This window comes from Solea solea, chromosome 4, assembly GCF_958295425.1.
Source record: "Solea solea chromosome 4, fSolSol10.1, whole genome shotgun sequence".
Taxonomy (NCBI): Eukaryota; Metazoa; Chordata; class Actinopteri; order Pleuronectiformes; family Soleidae; genus Solea; species Solea solea.
Genome location: NC_081137.1, coordinates 17,083,303 through 17,107,355, shown reverse-complemented (window position 1 = coordinate 17,107,355; position 24,053 = coordinate 17,083,303). Strand labels below are relative to the sequence as shown.

General features: G+C 41.2%; 1 protein-coding gene across 4 annotated transcripts in view; it reads left to right on the top strand.

Moving 5' to 3' along the window:
* arhgap32b (Rho GTPase activating protein 32b) overlaps nt 1-24,053 on the top strand; it is a 96,290-nt gene that overhangs the window by 5,563 nt on the left and 66,674 nt on the right. For 3 of the 4 annotated variants that reach the window (XM_058626901.1, XM_058626902.1, XM_058626900.1), the window contains exon 2: nt 19,558-19,678. The exons of the other annotated variant lie outside the window; for it this stretch is intronic. In XM_058626901.1, the coding sequence (XP_058482884.1) occupies nt 19,584-19,678 (95 nt within the window). In that variant the 5' untranslated portion in view covers nt 19,558-19,583. The remainder of the gene's footprint in view (nt 1-19,557; nt 19,679-24,053) is intronic. 4 annotated transcript variants of the gene reach the window in all.

The window sequence follows — 24,053 nt, the reverse complement described above, 5'->3', positions numbered from 1 at the left end:
AAAGAAATCAGATAATCAACTCTGTCTGTACATAGCTAGTGAAGCTGTCACTTTTTATCTGAAATTCGGATAGCTGTTCAAACATGGGTTGGGGGGGGATTTTCAGACTCAAACCTCACCGACTCCATCTGTAGAGCTTTCTGCTTGTTTCATATTGTTGTAATGCCTTTGGGCATTTGTTAAAAGTGCTATATGAATAAAATGCCCCCTACACATTATTATTATTATTATTATTATTATTATTATTATTATTGTTATTATTATTATTATTATTACTTTTGTTATTATTATGAAACTACTACAAAGTTGTCCAGAAGAGGGGGCGCTGAGAGCACTGCTTGGCATGCATCCATGCTGTCTTTGCTCATCATGAGAAGACAACAGTGACATTTATGTTTAGTTTTCTGTAACAAAAGAGGACACACACACACACTGTAATCCTGAGCAGACAATCATCACACCCAAGCATCTGTGCATGAACACACACAAATGTGACTACAGACACTTGTGTGTGTACAACTCTCAGCAGAGATGGTTAAGAAAGCAAATGACTCTCTTTGTTAACAAAAAACAATGATGTAGCCGACGACTGCTGACAATTAAATTGTCTGCAACTAATTTTGTCATCGATTTGTGTCGACAGCTTTGACTAATTGTTGCAGCCCTACTTTATAGACAAGAGCCTGTGGTAGTCTAAGCATCTGCATTAAAACTCTACAGTGCAGTAATGTAAAAACATTCACAACTTCATATCATAAAGAGAAGTGAATAAAATTGTTTGGGTTCATTATAAAAATGTGGTGAGATAAATTAGATTAGGACAGCCCATGATGAATAATGGGAATCACAATCTCATGCTTCTTATGAGTCGAGTGTGGATTAGAGAGGAAGTTGAGAGTGTTATAAGAATCTATAGCTGAGAGTAAGGTCTTGTTACTTGCTACTGTGTTACCTGTTTTTTGTTGACTGTGGCAGGGTTGTGGTGTAGCAGACACACACCATGGTCCCAGGCTACGTAACCTGATGTTGCCTTCTTGGTGTTCTTAACAATTTGTGATAGAGCAACTGTCGCATCTTAATTTTGCTTGTTTTTATTAGATGTGTGAGTTCCTACTCGCAGCTGGTCTTTTTAGTTTGCAAAACAGATGCTGATTCTGCGTCATGTCATAACATCTTCTGCTATGCTAATGAATGGCCTCCAAACACACTCACCTTTGACTAAGCTATGGCTACATTTATACAGCTATGTTTGTATTTAAAAATCATGTTCTCAAATGAAAAGATCTGTTTTCAGATTAGCATTGCAGCTCCGTATCAGGAGTAATTTGAGTCCATACTAAGGCAAATAAAAATGTATATCGTGTGACCATTGAGTTAAATTGGACATGCACGTGTCCGTGTAATCAGAAACCTGATTTTATCCTCTGCAGTGGTTTCCTTAGTTTCAGAACATGTTACTAATGAGAAACGGTAATGGTGAAACTTCAGAGCAGGGATCTGTTTTAAGAGACTGGTGACAACATGGAACTGAAAGTAAGAGGCGAAGGACACTTTGGTTTCACAGCCGTCAGTCGAGTCGCAGTCATCGTTTCTATAGGTTCTCCATTTTTGACCATCCTGGCTGAAAGTGCTGTCCCTGAGTTTACGAACTGAAATGGCACCAGTAGTGTTTTGTGGCTGTAGCTTTAATCTTTGTGTGGTGTGTCATTAGATCTCACTTCATCTGTTGCTTTTTGTAAACAGGAATTTATAAAGGTGATGAAGTTGGTAAAGGTGGATCGGGTTTATGGAGATCAGTAGTAAACTTAATTGACCTCCGTTTCTAAAGAGACATCTTACAGGCAGGAGTGTTTGTTTTAAGAGACTATCATCTGTTCATAAGTGTTCATTTAAATTCATAGCGGTGCGCAGACTGACTATTTATTCCCTCTCTCCCTCTCTCTTCTCTTACGCAACCAACTGCTTTCTTTTGTTTTCTTGTTATGTACATGAAACCTCCTGCACTCTCAAAGGTCTCATTGTTTGCCTCTGTCTTCTTCGGCCACGCACAAAGCCGGACACGACCTCTGACCCCCAGACTCGGATTCTGACGCATTGTGCGGAGGGGGCCTTGCATCAATTGGGAGTCCCTTCCGCATGTTCATTAACTATGCACAATGCACATGTTGCTTTCCTCGGCCCTGTCCCACATGGTGAAAATACCACACACTCTTTATTTCCAATGTAGAAAAGCATCTCACTCCAAGCTCAGGGCACAGTGGCGTTCCCTAGAGGATGCCGCGACATTCCCAAAGGAGATTCCATTCCCCCATAAACAATCCTAGCATTGACATGGCTGCTGATTAGTGAGTTGCCAGGGTATTCCCACAATGGCCCAGTGGAAGATAATGAGAGTGGATTGACAAAATGGGGAGTTCTCATTCAGCACTTGTTGGCAGCAAGTTGTATGAAACTACTTGGAAGGATTCGGAGAAGGCACATCGCTGGGAGTTTAGTTTACCGTCTTCACAAAAAGTGTGAAACTTCCACAGTGAGCACCGGAAACTGCCAGAGCTAATTGCACCTGGACTCTGGAGATTTGACGATGACACTGTGGTACTTGTTTTGTCTCATTTTCCAGTCTTAGGCTGTATGTGTGACATTTCCTCAGGTGTTGTTTCATGAACAGATGCACTGCGATGCAGACAGTCTTGTTTGTTGGAGAAATTGATTGGTGTTTGGAAACTTATTAGACAACCCAGGAAAGTCGTCATATGGTAGCTTCTGTTTTGTCACGACAAAAACACTTGGGGAAAAACGGTCTTTGTGTTACAGAGTAAAGCCAGCTGATCCGTCAGGAATGACGTCGACTACAGTGGATGCATCCAGGTGAAAACTGGCTGAGCAGATTTTTCTTTATAAACAGCTCTATAAGACCTGAGAGGCAGTCTCATGGAGATTTGGAGAGTAATTAACACAGAGAAGAAGTCACATGTAAGCTCTATCAAACAAACACTGTGAGAGGCAGATAATCCACTTCTATTGCGGTATTTATTTCAGTGTAACTGATATATACATCAGCAGACATTATCTCATTGACTTGCTGTTTATCCAGACCAGTGGCTTTGTACACTGCCTCGAGTTCTGGAGCATATCGACATACACTGACCATAAACGCCTCTGGTTGCTCGTAGGGCACTCGTGGTCTCCGGAGGTCAACACAATAAACAAGGCTTCATTCAACGGGAAAACAGTACGTGCTTGAGCATGTGTCAATGCAAAGCCTCGCTGAACCAGAACCAACTATTCTTTTGCGGCGTCGGAGCAGTCCTCCTATTCTAGAATGGCTGTGTTATGCTTGAACGTGTATAAATATTGATCTTTGAGGGGGAAACTGGGTCATTGCAGCACATAACGGTGCCAAAGGGAAAACAAGTTGTCAAATACAGGAGTAAGCGAAAGATGTAGTACAAGACACACATAAACTAATAATAAATGTAAGTAATTAAAGCTGCAATAGGCATGAGCATGAGAAAACGATTGAAATTAAAAGCTTCATAGTTCAAAAATGGTCTAAAATGACGGTTTCAGACTTATATCGGTATTTGTAGTTTGTGATATCAGTATCGGACACAGAAAACTGATATTGTCCCATCGTTTATCCTATGATCTGTCAGAAGCTTTCAGTGATGGGACAGAATTAGCAAAGACTGTAAACTGACCCTAGAGGAGTCTCTCTCTCGCTCTCTCGCTCGCACGCTCAGATCACTTGATTTAAATTATCGAAGTGTTGATTAATAATGCCAAATAAAGTCTTGCTTACTCTTAGTTGGACTTGATAAACATATTTGGCAGTGATAGCCCTGAAGAAGCAGAAGCAGAGTGAGTCCAACCCTGTTTGAATTCACTTTGCCATGAAAAGACACAACCAACAAACAATAACTGTAACTGATGATGATTTCCTGCAACTTTGCCAGCACACTTCAAATCTAAGCTAAAAAAGTACCACCTTTAATTTCACATATTGACAAATCAAAATGTGCCGGGGTTAGCCTCGTAGTCAATTTATTATGAAGAATATCAATGTCATCTTTAATTTTCATTCAGGAAACTGTCAAATTGACTGGCTGTCTGTCTGAAGCCTCGGTCAAAAACAGCTGAGCAGCTGTAACCAGACACATCGGACCTGTCAAGCTTTAAATTTCCCTGTAGGATGAGGCAACGTTAGGCTGACACGCTCTTTCTGAAGACTTTACAGCACTGTGGCCTTGTAATGCCTCATTTTTCTGTGGCAAAACAGGCAGTGCACTGCAAAGATTAGCATATCCGGTTAACCAATTACTGTCAAGCATCTTGGACACCAGAGGAAAGAATACCTAATTGATGAGCATGCTCTTTCTTTATCTCTGTCATTGTTTTTTTGAATTCATGTTGTCCCCCTTGTGTTCCAGTCATAGCTTTTGTGATCATGTTTACATTTTTGTTGTTCTATGTTCTTAAGTTCTATTATTGTATTCGGCTACAGAGTAGTTGATATTTTGATGGTGTCGTATGATAATGGTCCATTACATTTTAAATCTATTACACACTGAAGCTTGGCTTAACGAAATGATACCGCAATGAATAATTAGGTATGGTCCTCGATTTGTTTAGTCCTAGAGCAGAGTGCAGTCAAAACTTTTCAAGACCAGAAACGGACAGACGTTGACCCCACATGTCTGAAAGTAAAATGTCAACATTCTCCAAAAGAACACAATCTGGCATCTGTGTAGAGGGAGCTGGCAACTTCTGCTCATGATACCAAGGAAGCCGGTGTGGGATGACAGGCTTTGACCCGTCATGACTGTCAGAGAGGAAATAATTGTTCTGGCTCTGCATGACAAAAAATAAGTGAGACGATGTGAACATTTAAGTGAAAATGATTAATCATTTATTGAATGTTAAGGCCTATAAATGCGAAATCAAAGCCATTAAAGTGAAATGTTACAAGTGACCCTGAACTGTTAAGTTCCCCTCTCTCAGAAATGCATTCTGTGAGAGCATGATGCAACCTTTTGAGCTATTCTGAAGATTTTCAGAGTGACGAGGCTTAAGATAAGAGTAAAACAGCTCCCAAGTTAAACTTTAAACCATTTGTGTCGTTAATATACCTTTTACTGCCGAGGATAGTCACATATTAGGTCTAAAAGAGACCTGTCATGACCTTGAGTGAATTTCTTTATGTCAGGACCACATTCATTTAGGACATTTGGAGAACATTTTTCAATCTGTGTTACGGTTACAGTGTTGTTGCCATGCCATCCCTCCATGTGTCTCTATTTAAGCGTTCCTCTGTAGCCTGGTTTTATTTGTTTCCAGGACAAGCTCTTGAGCTCCAGGATGCTGTAAAAAGCCCCAGGAGCGTCTGGCACCAAAGATCCAGTGAGGGAAAATTCTCACTGGGTCAACAAGAGTTGCCTAGTGGGTCACAATTGTGCGCTCACTGAGAGTGTAACTTGGCCACCCACTTTCAACATGCCCCGCCCCCCATATGACCTCTTTCCTTTCCTCATTCCGCTAATTAGGTTGAAGGTTGTCATGTTGTCTCGTTACATTAAGGTCAAGTTCAACTCGTGTGTTGTTACAACATGCCTGTCGGTAACTTATTTTGTGCCAGAAGAAGATCTGCCTAGTTATTCCTATCAGCAAACTAGTGTTTTATGTTTAAATATCATGTTTTGGAGATCTGATGAGATGCCTCATCCCCCTCTAGCCCAATCCACCACATTTAGCACTTACATTTGGCTTGAGTGTACTTAGGGGGTGCACCCATGAAAACCAGGGAGGGGTTTTATCCACACAAGACCAGTGTTTTGTGAGCACTAAAACAACTTTTTTGAGAATGTGAAGATCTCAAAACGGCACCGATAAATAATGTAGCAGTAAGTCATTTTTGAAGCCGTTCACCCATGGTCTTGTATTAGTGTACCTAGTGTCAGTGCTGGTAACATTAGATTAAAGCCTTGTCTGAGAATAACTATTCATAATTGAAGCCGATGCACAAATCCTGATGCCCAAATCCCCTCAGTTTGCGCCTCTCAATGCGGAGGAGCAGCGGCTCTACTTTGAGCTCCTCCCGGATTTCTGAGCTCCTCACCCTATCTCTAAGGCTAAGCCCAGCCACCCTGTGTAGAAAACCCATTTACGCCTTTTGTATCTTGTTCTTTCGGTCATTACCCACAGCTCATGGCCATAGGTGAGGGATGGAATGTGTAGGCTTAGTGATACTAGGCTTACAGCGAGTGTTTGAGAGTGAGCCTTTCATATTAAGTTCAGCCTTGAAAGTGTTTGGTTAGCCAAGTTTTACCTGCAGGAGGGCCCTGGGGCTGTTGGAAGTTTTTTTGCTGAGAGGTGACAAGTTTATGAAAAATGCCAGAGGAATGAGAGCGGGGTTGGAAATGTCATGCCTTTTCTGTAATTGGTAGTTAATATTCAATAGTAGGGGTGGCAAGCACAGGGTACGTCATGATGCAATACAATATGATCTGCGTTACATGGTCCACGATACCAATACAACGGTGCTGTGGTGATCAATATATTGCAAGACAAGCATCTAGTGATACCTAACGATATCTGTCTAACTGAAGAAAGAAAAAAACATCTGTGAAAAGTTACAAAACTTCTCAATTTATTCACAACAGGAAAAACAAACTACATAAAGTCTATGTATTGAATGTGGATGGGGCATCTATTTCCGCATGTAGCGTCGCCTGGCGAGTGGAACTGGCAGGAAATGTTTGATATCTATCACCAAATCGATATTCTGACCCATCCCTATTCAATAGTCTGTTTATCAATAAATAATAGAAATACATGTGTTGGCTAGTTAATTCAGCCTGCAAAGAACACCCTCATTAGTGTCTCTGGGATACTTGGACACTGCCTGGCCAACCTGGGGGATTGCGGTGCATTTGCTTTCAGTCCATAAAGAGAAGCAGCACGGCTGTAGCTGCACTGTCCTCCACCTCAATCACAACTGCGGCAGCATTATGCCCTGGCTCAGGTGCACCTCAGAGGGCACTCAGTCTCGCCTCTCATTTGTTCCCCTGCTTTTTTACTACTTCTGCCAGTATTGTTTGTACTTCAGATGATATACTCCCTCTGCTGGTACTAAACGTACATACACAGCACGCAAGGTCCAAGAAAAAGGTCTGAGGGAAATGACACAAAGGAAATGAAACTGACATTCTCAACTTGGTTATTAACAAATATTTTATCGGCAAATAATAGTCTTAAGGTGAATCATTAACATGACGGTGAGATAAAGAAATCTACACCCATTTCCTCTGGTAAGAAAACAGTTTAAATGGGTTTTTAACTAGCGACATTAACTCCCAGGGTCAATGCTTGTGGGTTTCCCCCGGCTTCTGCTCCAATCGGAATCAGTGGGAACACAATTCCGGTGTAAACTTGAACATTTCTTTTTTTTCTCTGCTCTATTTCTGCCAGAGATGCGTCATTTCATGCACAATGCTAAGACGCCCATTCATATTCCAGCCATGAGCATAGCTGTTAGCATTAAGGGTCATGTATGGGTCATTATTTCCAGATTACGCATCTGTGGAGAGCTGCTTTGCATTTATGCATGTGTTTATAAACCTGCAGTTCAAAGCATATTAGTTCACTTAAACTAAACAAGACCCTAGCAAGTGAATAAAGTTGGAATTATTATTATTATTATTATTATTATTTTTTTTTTTTTTATTAATCACAGATGAAACTGGTTAACTACTGGCTAAACCAGGATGATCTCTTTTGAGAGTACACCAATACAACTGAAATAAACTAAAAACTCGTTATTGCCCCTCTCTGGGTGATTACAGCGAATATTTGATCCGATGCTTCCCCCCATGACATTACACGAAGAACCAAAACCATTCAATAACTTGAAATGAAAGTTCATCTGTAGTTCAAATTCAACTGCACCTCAAATTCAACTGCACCGCGAACCCCTTTCTTAGTGCAGCAAAAATTAAAATCGTATCATAGTTTCACTGTTAATAAAAAAAATGTTGCTTTAGGGTGTTTTAAAGACTGAATGACTCGCTTAATCCCAGCCAGCCCCGATGCACAGAGCTGTTAAATTGTCTATAAAGCGTCTGGATGTGATACCCAACACCGTCCCTTGGCAGACAGACTTTAGTATTCATCTTACGAGGGTGAATTGAATGAACAAGGTCACTGTCCTGACGTCTAGCCTCCTGAGGCTGAAGACGGGAGACTTTAGAGAAGGAATCAGGTGGCGGTCATGAGGAGGGGGATTAAAAAATGCAATCTGGTAAAAGAGTTGTAAAAGCGTAGTTGCACATTGATTTTGGTCTCGAGTTTGATCTGGGACACCTAATTGCAGCCTGGCTGATGATGGAGAGGTCTGATGAGATAGATGTGGACATCAGTTTTGCATCCTGTCCTATTGACCAAACCTGAAATGCTGTGTAATTGTATGTGATTATGGTTAATTTGCCAGTTGAGGAATGATTTGAAGGTACTGTGTCCCCCAGTTCATGTTAATTGTTCTCTACACTAATATTTCTAGCATTTGTCATTAAAACATCCAACGGTTTGGCATTTGCAGCTTCTTATAACGATGAAGGGTGTGGTGCTTGTCTGCAGTTGCATCTACTTGAACAACAAAAGGTGTTAATGTCACTCAGGGATGCTGAGCAGACTGCTTGGTCATGGCCTAATTCCCGTAAAGCTCCAAATTGCCTCATGAATATGCACCGCCGAAGGAATTAGGGTCATTGTTGCCTGTCAGCCCGATCAATATCCTGCTGATTTGGTGAGTGCATGAGCGACGCAGCAGTAGGAAACCTCTAGGCTGCCACTGAAGGATGTTAGGTGGGTAACTAGCAGAAAATGTCCCCGTTGCCCAAAGGGGTCACAGTTGAAAAATGCTGTCTCTCAGGAAGAATCACAATTTCTGCTTGTTTATATATCATTTGGAGGATAATGTCGGCTTAATTATTACTTTGTTACTAAACTGACAAATAAGTTTGGGCAGAAAAACAATGACATCATGTATCAGTGATGCATTGTGATGCTATATTGCAAAGTGTATAGCTTCATTTAAATGATGAGTAACAATGAGACAACAACATCGATGGCAGCATGTAGTTGATAAACTGCACTGTTTTATTGTTTAACTGTCTATTGTTTGTATCTTTAGTAACACAAATGAATTGTCTGTGATTAATGGACAAAATAACTGAAATAAATGACTCTCTGGGTTTTTATCGTTTCTGGTGTGAAAACCCGATTTGCTTTTAGTGAGAGAGTTGCACTCCGGCAACCTCGCCTGACCTCATTAATCAGAGCCGGAGGGAAAGTAATGCAGCCGCGACGTGCAGGGACGCATCGAGTCAGTGAGCCGTAGGCTTGTGTCAGTGTGTCTTTCTGTCTTTGCAAATGCAAACACAAGATAATTGACATGAGAAATGCCAATCTTGGTCCGAGGATCAGTTTCAGCTGAACCCACCCGCATTTTTTCACCATATCTTTCCAGGCGATTCTATTGAAAGCATCCCTGATGAATCACTTGGTGTTTGTCACAGTGAGTCAGCACGCCATGCTGGATGCAGAGTAACTGCTCACCTTCTGTTCTCGTTCCATTCTCCGCCGTGGGGGTGACACACCTCAGCAATGCACTTCACACTCAGAATAATTCAATGGCAGGGCCACAGCATAGTTGCTCTGCAGAGGCCATTAAAAAAAAACAAACATGAACACCACGGCTCAGTGAAGTTAGCATATTTCTCCCAATGTCTTGTTCGTCTAGTTTGGGGTGCCAAGTGATCAGAATGTACCACTGCTGCCAAGTCAATATTGCAATTAAATAAATAGATTCCAGTAAAGCTGTGGAGTGGATGTAGGTTACGTCTGCCTGAATAATTAAAAGTGCAGATATAAAAACAACTGTTGTAGTTTTACTGTTCCCCTCAACTAGGCTTACAAGTATAAGCATTGTAAAATGAATGATTTGTTAACACTGTGTTGCTCGTACTTGTGTGTGCCTATTTTCTGTGTAACTACTGACTCACTTCTTAATTTGCAAGATTGATATTTTGATCAAACTTTATTTATTTTTGCACAATGCTTCCTTTTTTGTCATTTGACATTTTAAGTCTTCACGACTGTTTGCGTTCTGAAACATGGCAGAACAGTGTTGGATTGCACTTCAGTGAAACAAACGAAAAAAAAACCTAACTTAGATTTAATCTCTGGCTACTTTTAACTGATCTGTAGTTGCTGCACCTGATTCTGGCATCTTTCACTTAGGCACTGTCCGTGTAAGGGTTGTTGATGATGTTCGTTATTGATTAATTTGCCGCTTATTTCCTCAATAAATAAAGTATAAATTCTTTTGTCCATAAAATGTAAGGGACAGGTGACTATCGTTGACCCCCTCCCTAACCTCTAATTTACAACATCCCCTTGTTGCCTTGTTGAGTTTACTTCAATTAGTCGATGATTGAAATTGATTTTGAGTAATCTAATAATTGATTGTTAACCGTGTAATTAAAAAATGTAACCATTCACCACAGATGGAACAGGTATTTGGTACACAGCTTGCCATCTTGTGCATCTTCACAATGATTTAAAAAAAAAAAGAAAATAATTAGAATAGAAGGAAATAGACCATGTGGTCGAGCAATAACTGAGACACATTGGTTCATGGATCAAATACGAGCTGTACTTATAATGTATGTGCTCTATTTAAGTGGAAAATACAGTTACATTAGAGGATTGGCCAGAATAGCCCAAAATGGAACAGCATTAAAGAAATCCTCTTAGCTTTGCTGTCTGTGTCTTCCACCCATGTGACAGAGTCATGAGTTACAATAATAAACTAAATTTGCATCCGAAAGTTCTCCATTCTTCTTCAGCCTGTAACCATTTATATGTAACTCGTTTTCACCTTGACTCTATATTCCCACGTGAGATGACACTGCTCACAGCGGTTTACAGTAAACAGGATCCTCTGCTGGTCGTTGCACCCGTGTCAGCTGATTAAACACAGAGTGTCAGCATATTTTGCAGTGCGCGTTGCTCCCTGTCACATGTGAGATGACCAGATAATTGTCATACAAGAGAGGTGGCGTGACGCCAGTGCTGCTTCATGATCACACACCTTTTTGTTATCTCGCACACACACGTAACGTTAAACTTAAGTCCCAGGAACCGCAGTTAACTGTAGTTGCTAAACAGCTACCCGCGTGAAAGTGTCGAAAATATGTGACGGCAGAATAACATGTTTGTTGAGCTTTTTGTTTTACTGTTAAAATGCAATACTTTATTTTTTTGCATTGCATTGCCTCACGCCAAGCGGCTCCATTTGTCAAGATAGCGTGACTCAGTATTGTCTTGTCATCACTTACATTAATGTGTTTCCAGACAGCTGTCTTCTGCATTTTGTTCCCCCTTCAACGCAACTGTAAGAAGAAGTGTGACATTCACTGCTGTGAGTGATATTCACTGCTCCACCCAAAACAAACAAACAAGCAAAAAAAAATGCTGAATCCTAAAATCGAAAGCCTGGACACCTGCTCAACACAAAAACTGCTCTATATTTGGGTCTAACGTTGATATCAGTTGTGTTGTTGTTGACATCACTGCTGTTGTAATTGCATTAGAGCTGAAACAATTAGTTGATTACTAAATTAATCGTCAACTTTTTTCACTATTCAAACAAGATTTATGATTGTTTCAGCTTCTTAAATGTTTATTTTTTTTTCAGTTTTTTTTTTTGCTCCATATAACAAATAAATAATTAAAACCAAATCATTTTGGTTTGTGGACGAAACAAGACATTAGAGATCATCATCATTTCCAGGTTTGACAAACACTAATCAATGTTTTTCAACATTTTCTGACATTTTACGACATTTAATGATTCCTCGATTAATCAAGAAAATGATCGACAGATTGATTGATTGTGAAAATAATTGTTAGTTGCAGCTCTAAATTACATGAATCCACATACGATTGATCCGTGACCTTAGAATGAATCTCACATGTGAACGCACTAAAAGTGAAAGTTGTAAAGGGTTTTTGGAAAGCATCCGTTTGTTGCTTTGCTTATGATGCCAGTGAAAATGTTAAGCAAATGTCAACCATGTCATTGCAAAAATGAGGGTTGAACTTCCTCAGCACTGGCTGTAGGTGTGCTAAATCAAGTGTTTTCAGGTACATTTCTGCCACCCTCTCATCCTCTCTGTTTCTCCTTTGATCTGCGTTTTACTCAGCTTTGCTCCAACACCTAAATGTCTCCGAGGTTGACACTGCTCGATGTATAAAGATACAAGTAAATTACCTTGTCCTGGTATCTCAGCCTGTAATGATTACTGTGGTTGTTGCATAATGAAAGAGTGTGTATGTGCACTTGATGTCATTTCTGACTCTCTGGCTCGCTAATTTTTTCAACTTGGTAATTTACATCCACATATCGCCTTCAATTGTATTATCTCCTCCTCTAATTCACTAAATGTGTTTGCCCTGTGGAGCGCTGTTGTGATTGCATGCCTTATCTGATTTTTGCCTGCTAATTATGAAGACGAGTTTTAGCACTTGCCTCGACTCAAGAGCTTTTAAATCGGCTCCAAGGTCATTAATCACTCCACTTTGCCTGTATATTGCAAAAGATTTTGTTCGCTTACACAGTTAAAACTTGGGAAAAAAGGGATGTTATCTGTCTCCGGTCTCTCTCGCAGCCTCTGCTATGCACACAAAATAGTGTTTTAATGACCTCATCCCTGTCTATGATGAGGCCACCAAGGTCTAACTGTATATCTGATGGTGAACGAGCACTGTTGAAATCAGGTTAGCCTCAATTTTAGACTACACCCATCCCCAATGAGTCAGGTAGTGAATATAGATTAGATTGTGACTTGTTCAAGCAGATATTATTTACAGTTTTAGATTGTGTTGATATTTGGCCTCAGTTTGGAGGAATATGCCATCAGCTCTGTTTTTCTTTTCTCTCCTATCTTTTCTAATCACTAAAAGTGGTACAATACTCTTACCCAAGTGAATTCACTCCCCATCCTGTTTAACAATTGCACTGACGTAGAGAGGTTTAACTTCATCTTCGGCTGCTGGCAGCCTCTTGTGTTCTCCTGCCTGTGAGATTAACTTTCATGATGCTAACCCAAATGTTGTCTAGTTTTACCAAATCCTCTGCCTCCTCTCCCGTGCACCGACCACATGCCGCAGTGTATTAAAAGGCTTTTATGGCTAACGGGGCTTTCAGGCACAGCATTGCACAAATGATGTCGCCAGTTTTCAAAGCAACATTGATTTTACACTTACAGAAAGTATCTGCTTTGTTGCTTCAAAGTTTGGGGAGACCAAAGAAGGGGCAAATGAAGGATCAGTTCTGAGCTATGTCCTGTGGCCACTGAATCAGTAATATTCTGTTGTGTTGAGCATATAATCTTCTGTACGCCAACAGTATCAGTGATTTGGTTCAGTGTGTTCTATTTCATGCCTCAGTTTGCACTGTCTTCAACAATCAGCTTTTCCTCCATACTGTTTACTGTCATCGAAAATGACCCCACACCTATTGTTTTTGGCCTACTCTCATCTTGCTGCTAACTTTCCGCCGTCGGTTAAAAAGACTTAACAATCCTTAAAATGTGGAGGAAGTACTGAGCAAATCCTTTTGAATTTACTGATTCTAATGATTCAGTTACACTGAAAACAACTGCTTTACAAGTCACTAGTCACCCGCTTGTGTGTGTCACGACTCGTGTGTAAAACAAAGTTGCCGCAGCGAGCTGGGACCATAGGTGGAAAAGGGGCTTTAGTGTGCCGTTTCAAATCCAAGGCAGGAAGTGATTCATAAGCTTCAAGCACACACTGAAAAACCTGGGTGTGCTTGTTGGGGACGTACTCCCAAAAGTACAGATCCATCACAGGCCAGATACTGATCACCAGTTATCTGCATGTGTGACTGCACTCTCAGTTTCAGAAACACGGTGAGGAGGGGGGATATCATCACTTGATCCAGGTAAAGTTCATATAGTGGTTTTTTTTTAATACAGTATATGTACATAAAAACAACCTTATTGCAAATTATCCACAGCAGTTTTAGTTGGTATCAGTTTGCCTACTGCAGCAAATTAAACTGAAAGAGACACGAAACTGAATGACTCCTGCAGCAAGGTCCAAAATTTAAGTGGCAATAAAGTCTAGTGTATAGACAGTGTAGTGATCAATAGTGCAGTATGAAGCATAGAGGAGTGTTGGCCTGGAACGCTGCCACTGCTGAATGACTTTAGTAGGCACCCTGCTTTTTTATTTGATAAGCTAATAGTACAAACTGCAAGTAGCTGGACTGTTTAGGCGACACATAAACATATTGGTTGGTTGATTGTTTTATTGCTTTGGATTACGAAACCCCAAGCTAAACTGAAAGGGCATTAACTAGTGTAACAGCAAGGATTCTTTACTTTGCAGCAGTGATGGTTAGTGTTAGGGTTAATAGTTTTCAAATCAAAACTGCAGTTTACAATCAGTAAATTGCAAAGGCTGCAATTGAAGTTGCTGAACAGTACAAAACTATTTCCAAAAGCAAAAAAAAAATGAACAGAGAATTAAGGCCAAAGAACCTTTCTGAAAAGATTTTAATCACTTTTTAATCACAAATTGTGCCAAGTGCAAGCCTATTCAACAAGGTTGTACTACTTGAAGTACACTCTGACTGTTTTTTTCTTTCTTTTTTTTAATTGAAAAGCTAAACAACAGTAGGGACCTTTTGTGAAGTTAAAGGTAACTTCTTCAGTAATTTATTTTCCACTGCTTGCTAGTCTTCTCTCTTCATCAAATGCCTGTGCTAAAGTAACCTGTTGCCTCTGCTGGCGGCGATGTGGCTGCTCTCCGAGCTGTTTCACCCTCAGCATTGTGTTTAGGTCTCTATAGGTGGTTGAAAAGGACCGCTGTCTCGCCAGCCGATGTGCGAACATTGTCTGTGGAAATAATTGTTATTTGCGCCTTGTTGTTTCGGGAAAAGCCAAACCATCCATCCATCCATCTATCCATCTTCTACCGCTTTATCCTCCACATGAGGGTCACGGGGGGCACTGTGCCAATCTTTTTTTTGAGGAAAAAAAACTGATGTGTCTGCAAAAGAGCAAAGAAGAGCAAGGGATAGAATGTGCCCGATGGTCCAACGATCTCTGTGCTTTCCTCCACACCTTCTAGTCCTTTGTGGTCTTTTTTCACCATTACCTTGTTTACATGAACAGTCTAAACACTCACTGGTTAAATCTACTCCATTAGGATGATTTTGGTTTGAAAAGACTGTATAGGATTCATAGCGAGCATTAGTACTAGCAATTCATATAGTCGACTACAGTGATGAATAAAGACATTAACCAGCGCTGATAAACTGATAATGAAAATCAACCTAATTTACATTGCTTTAGATTTGCTCCGTAGGAATCTGCATTGTCATATAGAATTAAATGAGTAAATGAATAATTAACAGCAATTGTAACAGCGAGCCCATTAGTCATAATTTGGCCACTACCAGTCGAGGTCTGCAGTCAGACTGATGGTAATGGTAGCAGGAGTAAATAAAGGTCATTAATTGTCACACACCATCTGTTGTTTGGGGCCCAGTGACATGTCAAATAGCTTTTCCTTCAGCCATCAGGGAATTAAACCAAAGATGTAGGACTAGTGATTCATCTCTAACACGGGGGACAGTAATCACAGTGGCTGTGCCTTAAACTGAAGAAGGTCATGTCAGTGAACTTTGGCTTCCTTGTATTGATTTCATGCGGAAGAGCCAGTGTGCATTTACATTGCTTGGTGCAGTTCAGCAGTCATATCTGCGAGGAGGTAAAACGCAGATCTGATACAAAACCAAGAAGGAACAGACATGTATCTTTCATGGCGATAACACCTCTGCAGTGTTAAAAATGTTCTATATAAAAATAGATAAATTCAACCAAATCAAGATAACTCAGTCTGAATGACATTTTTAGAGTCACTCTCATTATGTAGCCTATATTTGCTAGGCATTCTGAGGCACAACTGTTACCACCTTTTGATGTGCGCAGTTGCCATGGTGACACATGTTCTCGTTAATTGTGAGATGAGCAGAAAAGGGGGCTTTTTAAACTGTGTCCAAGTCACTCTGCTCTGCTATGACACTACAGACTCTTCTGCTTACATGATTTTGTACGTTATACCCACTTTCTTTTTTTAAACTTAATTTTCGTTCGTAGATTAATTCAGTTGCGTGGCAACATCTGAGGTAATGTTGCCAAAATTTGCCACTCACTGTCTTTTTTTTTTTACACTGCATTTAGGCACCCCAAAAAGTTGGGCTGTAGAATGTCTTCCAACTATATAACAGCCAATTATGTTCATTTAGACATAATTGGCAAGTATCCTCACTTTTAACCGTTATTGAACAAAACTTATGGTCTGTCTCTCCAATCTGTGTTTTGCATCACATATTAAAAATGTAATAACTAAATATCAAAAAGCGTATTAACTTCTTGATGGAAAAATTAAGTTAAGCGGCATTTAATAAGTTTAGAAGGACAAAAATGTGTAAAGTTACAATTAAAATCATTCAAAGTAATCAAAATCAACAGATGCCAATAACAAAAAAAAACTAAAAACTTGTACAATCTGAAGCGCTGTCAAGGTCATGCATTTTATGGCTGCACCAGGATGGATTTATGGGAAGCACTCCCCGCTTTTTTCTTGTCTACCTGCAACACACACACACACACACACACACACACACACACAGGTTTGTGCAGCTATTCATATTAGCACACTGCACTGACTTCCATTCATTTAGACGGCTTAAATAAACCTTAAAAATAGCCAGTTAACAACAGTTTAAATCTTAGCCCTAAACCTAAACCAGTTTCTCAGGAATGAGGTTCTGCCTCATTAGGGCCAGGTTTTTCATCTTCATGAGGACTGATGGTCCTGACAAGGTTGGTGTTTCTGCCAGTAAAGATCCTAAAGAGATAGCAAATGCACATCTCACACACACACACACACACACACAGACACACAATGAAAGTGGGTGATTTAGGAGTGTGACTTTACTGTAGCCGAGGACATGAGATGAATTTCAACATGTGGCTCGTGTCCACAACTCTCTCCCTCTCTATGCTCGTGTCACATCTTTCACTGGCTCATAGCATGTGCTGTCGTTGTCTGGTCAATACGGAATTGGTTTAAGTCGATGGACTCTTGTACGGAGCTCAAATTGAGCCACAGAAGTTGATCATCTTTCCGTCCCTGGTATATTCTCATGGCGCAGACGATCTCGGGTCAAAAGAAGGTGACGCATTAGTTTCTAATAGGTCCAGTGTGAGGATTAATCACTCATGATTCATTCTATTGCCTTGTTATTTTTGGAACGCTTCACGGACCCGTAATCACTTTGAGCTCAAAACATGATTATGGAATTTCAGAAGAGTCCTGGTACATTAGAAACGTCTGCATTTAAGATTGGATTTATTGCATTTTACACGATATGTTATTAAACCACTCACTTCCATGTTTGCCGTCACTCATGAAATATAGAGTATGCTATCTTTGATGCTTTCCTGCACCACCTAGAGCTCAGGGGATGATGTATGCCGTTTAAGTTTTCCTCACCAGTAGAAACAGCTGCTTCTCTGTGGCTTTTGAGGATTCTGTCCTCCCACATTTTCTCCAGCTCACTCTTCTTTGCGTTATCCTCCTGGGATTACAGCTCACAGCCCACGATGGTCACAGAAAACGGGCTACACGTTCTTTTCTCAGTCCCCTGTTTTATTGGGTCGTCCCTGCTGTGAACCTGTCATTAATTTTCGTCTGCTCACAACATGACATTTGGATTTCACTGGAAGGTTTGTCCTGTTGTTGCAGTCATACAGCAACAATTCCAGAGACTGAGGCTTTTGTTTTGCCGCCGTGGTCACGGTACAGTGATGATTCAGTGGGAGGAGAGTAGTAACTGTAATGACAGTAAATTATTAGGTGTTGAACAAGAGATACTAATGCACACAGAAACACAAAGACTGTCTGAGAAAAACGTGCTAACTGTAGCTAGCTGAAGCTTCCCCCCTTTTTTTTATTACCTGTCTTCGAGTAGTGCAGCCCAAAAAAGTAGTTACCTGAGTTGATTTTAATTGAGTCCTTGATTAAACATTGATGCTCACAGAGATGATTGACATACTCATACTTGCCTAACGATCAGTCAAACAATCAAGCCAAAGTAGATTCATCAATAATGAAAAAAACCATTAGTTTCAGCCCTAAAGCACTTAAACCACACATGCTGATGCACACAAAGTGGAAAGTAAACCCACAGTTAAGTTTTTTTGGAATGGCCATTGGGGGGGAATACATAAGATATCTGTTTTGATGCAAGTCCTTTGACAAATTTGCCTATTTTAATTTGATCTTTTATTTCAGCAACATTTTCTTGGTCTTAATCAAAAGTTTCAGGTCTTCAATACAGTCTTTTTTGTTAATTTGTATCCTATTTACAGTCAAATGGACCAATAAACTTGGCATGTAATGACCGATGTATGTGCAGCACACGATTGACAGCTAGTACTGTGCAACAGGTGCATGGCTGACGGTGTTCTGCGTTCAAAAAAACCCAAACTCAAGACTTCAGACCAGCAGCTCACAACCCAAACAAGGTTTACTATGCTACCTGAAATAAGTAATTGTATATACATTCTGTATATATGATGCTTAAATCGTTACAGGAGTTCTGCTTTTCAAAGGGCAAAAGAATTACTAAGAAAGGGAAAAGTTATGGTGGAACACAGAGATAAGGAATGATACTCTGGGTGTTTACTGGGGTTTCTTAGTTAATAGGAAAACATGACATGGTATAACAAGCATTGCAATGCATTGGTAATGAGACAGGGTGTGACTTATCTCTTTTAGAAATGCTTGAAATTGTGATGGTGCAGTTTTATACATTGGGAAATCAGCAGTGACTAAAATTCTAAACAGTGCAGGTATAGAGGGGGTTGGATTTTTAAATAAAAAGTGTCAGATGTGACCATTGAGTGATCAAAGAGAGCACAGGCTGTAAAGTACATCACAGTACAGTGCAGTACAGAAGAGCAGAGCAGCCAGTGTTGCTGTTTGACTGTTGATTCACACTGGAATGTGTGCGCCAGAATCTCCATGTGTTCACACCTAAGTGAAATTCTGCCTTGTAAAGCTCCATCAGCATGACTTGTTTGATCTACAAGACTCTATACACAATCAGTGATTTGTTTTTCTCTCTCTTCCCTCTCCCCACCCTCTGCTCTCATCCTTATCCCATGCCAATCTTCCCGCTCATTTTCTTTCTTTTTTTTTTCCATTTTCAACACATTCCCCCCCCAAGTCTTATCTAATCTGTCACACTCCTTCCTCCCTGTCTGTTTTTATCCCTCATCATCCTCCTCCCTCTTTCCTCTACATGTGATTTCTCCTACCTCATCTGTCTTTCTCCCTCCTGATCTACCTCTTCACACTCCCCCCTCCCTCCCTCCCTCTCTGCTTCTCTGGCAGGCTGCACATTGCAGTGAGTCAGTATCATGGAGGCAGGCAGCGGGGCTGCTGCAGCGGTGGGGAGTGCAGCACTAGGACTGCTGGGAGCCACAGCCACGTCCAGCCATGACATCCTGGACAGGTAAGCCCACCGCTACGCACTCTGGAGTGGACTTCCCCCGAATGTTTCCCATCAGAGTGAAGGGGGGGGAGGTGTGTGTGTATGTGTGTGTTTGGAAAGAAGGACCACACCTAAGGTTAAGGCTTGAGAATCTTGTTAGTTTGTGGATAGTTAGTCAGGGATGCATGCAGAGTGTGTGTGAGAGTGCAAGCTTTTTTTGTTCGCGTGCAGTACCACACACAATATTCTTCTTCTCTCTTTGCCTGAGTATGCCTCTGCCCGCTTTATTAAACTCACTGTACGTGAATCCCTGTGCTCTGCTCTGACAGTTGGAGAATCTGGTTTGTGGTTGTGTGTGTGTGTGTGCTTATGCATGCGTATGCCTGGAGTGTGTGTGTTAATAATGATTTGGGGGGGGGCTACTTGGCTTCCTCCATGCCTCAAGGAGAAATGACAAGGGAATGCGCATGCAGAGGAGGCGGGGGAGCCAGCGGTCGACGTGCCTGAGCTGTAGCTGAAGCGATAGGATGAGTTTGCACAGTCACTACCCCACCCCCTCCTTAACCCACACCCACACAACATCCTCCCATAGCAACTAGGTGACTGCCATCACTTAACCGTCACCGCTGGAAACCTTCCATTCAGTTTTTCCTTTGCTGACGGAGCCCCCCCCTCAGTTCTCAGCTCCCAGCTCCAACGACCACTACCCTCACTCTGTATCAGCTTTCAGCCAGTTACGTCATTGCTACAGCTGTACACCCACACCCACATGTTCATGCACTGTTGTCTCACACACACACGCGTATATACACTCACAAGCATGTGCATTCCCAAAAATGTACATGGGCATCTGTGTTTTCAGTAAACATGCATGCTTCACAGGGATGTTTTTAGGACAAACCTCACACACACGCAGTAAATGCACATATAACAGATGGTTATTTATCTTTATTATTAGGGGCTGGACTACAGGTGCTGTCATCACATTAGGACCTGCAAGCGCGGTTAGGTTGTCACTCATCCCCTCTACATTACAGTCGTGCTGTGCACTCTCCGCATATAAGGATGAACTCATCTCCCACATGTCCCGGGGATCTCCTTTGACACATAATACAATCAGGGATGGAAATTAAGGCGGTGACTCATTTATTCATCAGTTCCTTACTATTTCTGTGAGTCACCGCTCCCTCGTCGCTTGGCAAGGATACACTTTCAGAGCAAGTCCTCTCGGGGAAAAAAAATGCTCCGTCTGCAGGTACACCTGTTCACATGCATCCGTCCAGGTAGCCAATAACGTCTCCCCCGCTCATTGCTGCATCAGCAACATGATGTGGGTTTTCCCCACTGCTGTGTGTGTGTGTGTGTGTGTGTAATTTAGTCATTTTTTTGTGTTGTCACGAATGCATCCAGCTTGGTACATCATCTTTGGGAAGGGGTATTACTGTTAAGGCTGCTCAGCCCCCTCCATGTCCCACTCACATGCCGCCCCACATGCCTGAACTGGGTCTCAATCCTGCACTGTGGTTGCCATAGCAGCAGCAGCTTAGCATACATTAGACAGCAGTCCAATATTACTATTGTGAAATGAATGAGTGTGTGAGGGGAAAAAAAATGGAGTATGGAAGAGAGGAGTGTGAAAAAGGGGTGGAAAAGAGATTTGACCAATCTGCTGTATTGTTTCCAGATGATGTCATGTACTGTATACATATACACAAGAGTCTGTGTGTGTGTGTGTGTGTGTGTGCAGCAGAGTATTTTCCTCTGTCAAAGAAGACACGGAGGGCGTTGGGCCAGGGGCAAGTTCTGTTAGAGAAGATGTCCAGTGAATCTTGGTGGACAGTAGTGGATCAGAGGATGAGCCGGCAGGACTGAAAAAGGGCAGAGTGGGGACGTCCGGCACCCAGGAAGTGACACAAATGGAGAATGAAAACACTGTGAAACTGTTAGTGATTTCCCAATCCAGTAAGTCACATGCCAGCAGACAAGCTGCATGAATATGGAAATAATAGATCTTGGCACTGCTAATTTAAGGTGTGCACAGGCTGTGCAGTCTGTTCAGTCACATGCAGCTGTGTCGGTGTTCCTACAGTGTTGTTTTAGTTTCTAAATTGGTGAAAATGTTTTTTTTTACTTAACATTATCACCTCACCAGTACAAGGTGTATTTATCAGGGAGCTGCAGGGGGGGTTTGCTTACATTTATCTTCTTGTCAAGCATTATGAGTTCTTTTTCATTTTTGCTGATTCATTCAGTTTTGCACACAAAGATCAGGTTCGTACGACTGAGCCAGTCTTCTGTGGTCGTGGAGAGGTGTTCGGGCCCTGAGGATGTCGCACGTTGTTCTCAGACTTTAACCCAAGGTCATTACTTGAGAAGTGTCTGGATATTCTCCATAGTTTGCCGTTCACATATGATGAATGTATTGGGGGCATTGTCTAGGTCAGATGGGTTAACAAAACAGGAGACTCTCCAGAGGATTCAGGCAGCCTCTGGCTTGAGCACGTAGGAAACGGGACACTCGCCCATTTATTCTCTGTGGATATAGTGATGTCATCCCTGTCTGCATGAAAAACAAGGGCCTTAAAGTTTACAACGTGGGGGTCGGGCAGGCATAGGATCTTCATGTATCAAACCATGGGAACAGAGATATCACAGCTCGTGCTGCTTTGATTTGAACCATCATCTTAATGGAAGTGAAGCACCAACTCACTGGAAAACCACTCCAAAAAGAGGTTGTGATAGATAAAAAAAAGTTGACACCAATACACAGAGTGTAATTTGATTCGGGATAAAAACATTAGCCAGTGTCTCATTTGGCTGTGGAGGTGTCAAGTCATCTGTGTCGAGCTATTGTTCATTGTCACTCTCTCTTTACTGGAACACAGTGAGGAAACTTGAGGGTTTCAAAGTAACCACTTTCAAAAGAAGCCAAGTGTGTAATAGTTCTTTAGCAACAGTGATATTTTATTCTTCTCTGTCATGATTCTTTGTCGTAGGTTGTGAACAAAAGCCTCTCGCGGATTCTGAGGATTGTCATGGTTTCAGTGCTCCATTGTACTTTTATGTCTCTCTTCCTTCAGACTCTGTTTGACATGACATCGCATAGCTGGCAAAAGCGGTCAGTGGGGTTTTGAGTCTGTTTTGTGGGAACTGCTGTGTGGCATAATATGCAAAAAATACCGTTCCGCGGTCCACGTCCGACTTCCCACATCCAAACCACATCCTGTAACAAGAGAAACTTCTTTTGCATGCACCCTATGGTTTTGTCTTGGCTTGTCAAGAGTCCTCCTTCCGTTCAGAATTCCAGTGTTCTGTCATCTGTTGCCGTCATGTTGCTTTCATCCATGTGGAAAGGAAACAAAGTGCTGTCCAAAAAAAAAGAAGGTAGCTGTGAGGAACTTGCTGCATAACGCAATAAATGACAAAGCAAAAATATGAAATGATACATTATTTTGTTGTTTTTTTGCACAGCGTTACATCATGCACCAGCCATATAAAGTTATGTGGAGAAAACACTGCAACATTTCTCCATATTTCAGGAAATTTAAAACATTTCTCAAGCAAGGAACATTTTTAACTTGTTCCCCAAATTACTGAATAAATCCATTCACCACTATTGTATAACCAATAATAAGGAAGAAAACGCATCTGTATGTTTTAACGAAACCTCTTTTGTGTACAAGTGTGCACATTTATTTATTTGAGCTTTAAATCATGCAGCATGTCATACTTAAATGCTATCAACAATTATTTATTTTTGAATCAATAGTTTGCCTCTCTTCGGATAATGCAACGTTCACGATTATTAAGTTAATGGAAGGCTCTGCCATCAGTGGTGGTGCTAATGTGCGTAAAGCTGCTCTTTCACTTTTCTCCTGAATTATGCATAAAGCAGAGACGTGGCTTTTATAAAGAGGCAACCACTTTCATTAGCTTTTTGAAACCTGGTTCTGGCCACATTTCCAACTTTCATTCACTATAAAATATGAAATGACACTCACGTATGTGTGTCCCTGCGTCCTGTTTGGCTGTCTGTGCAGGTTGGGAGCACCGACTTTGGCTTTCTGTGCACTTTGGAATAAATTGACAGAATTACAATTTTTGCTTCAATCTGCACAATTCAGTTTACCACTCCACTCAGATGAGGCAAAAATAAAGGAGGCCAAGGATCAAATGGAAGTGAAAAATAAAAATGTTATTCTTATTTTAAATAAGAAATCTCAAAAAAACTGGTGCATACACAGCAAATCTATTTCAAGAGGTAGGTGGGGAAACAGCTGCAGCGTAACACGGTAAACCGAAGATCCCACATCTTACTTGCACAGATAAATAATGTGACCAGGTTCATCTCTTGACAACAATTTACTTAGTTAGTTATCATGTAAATATGTGTACA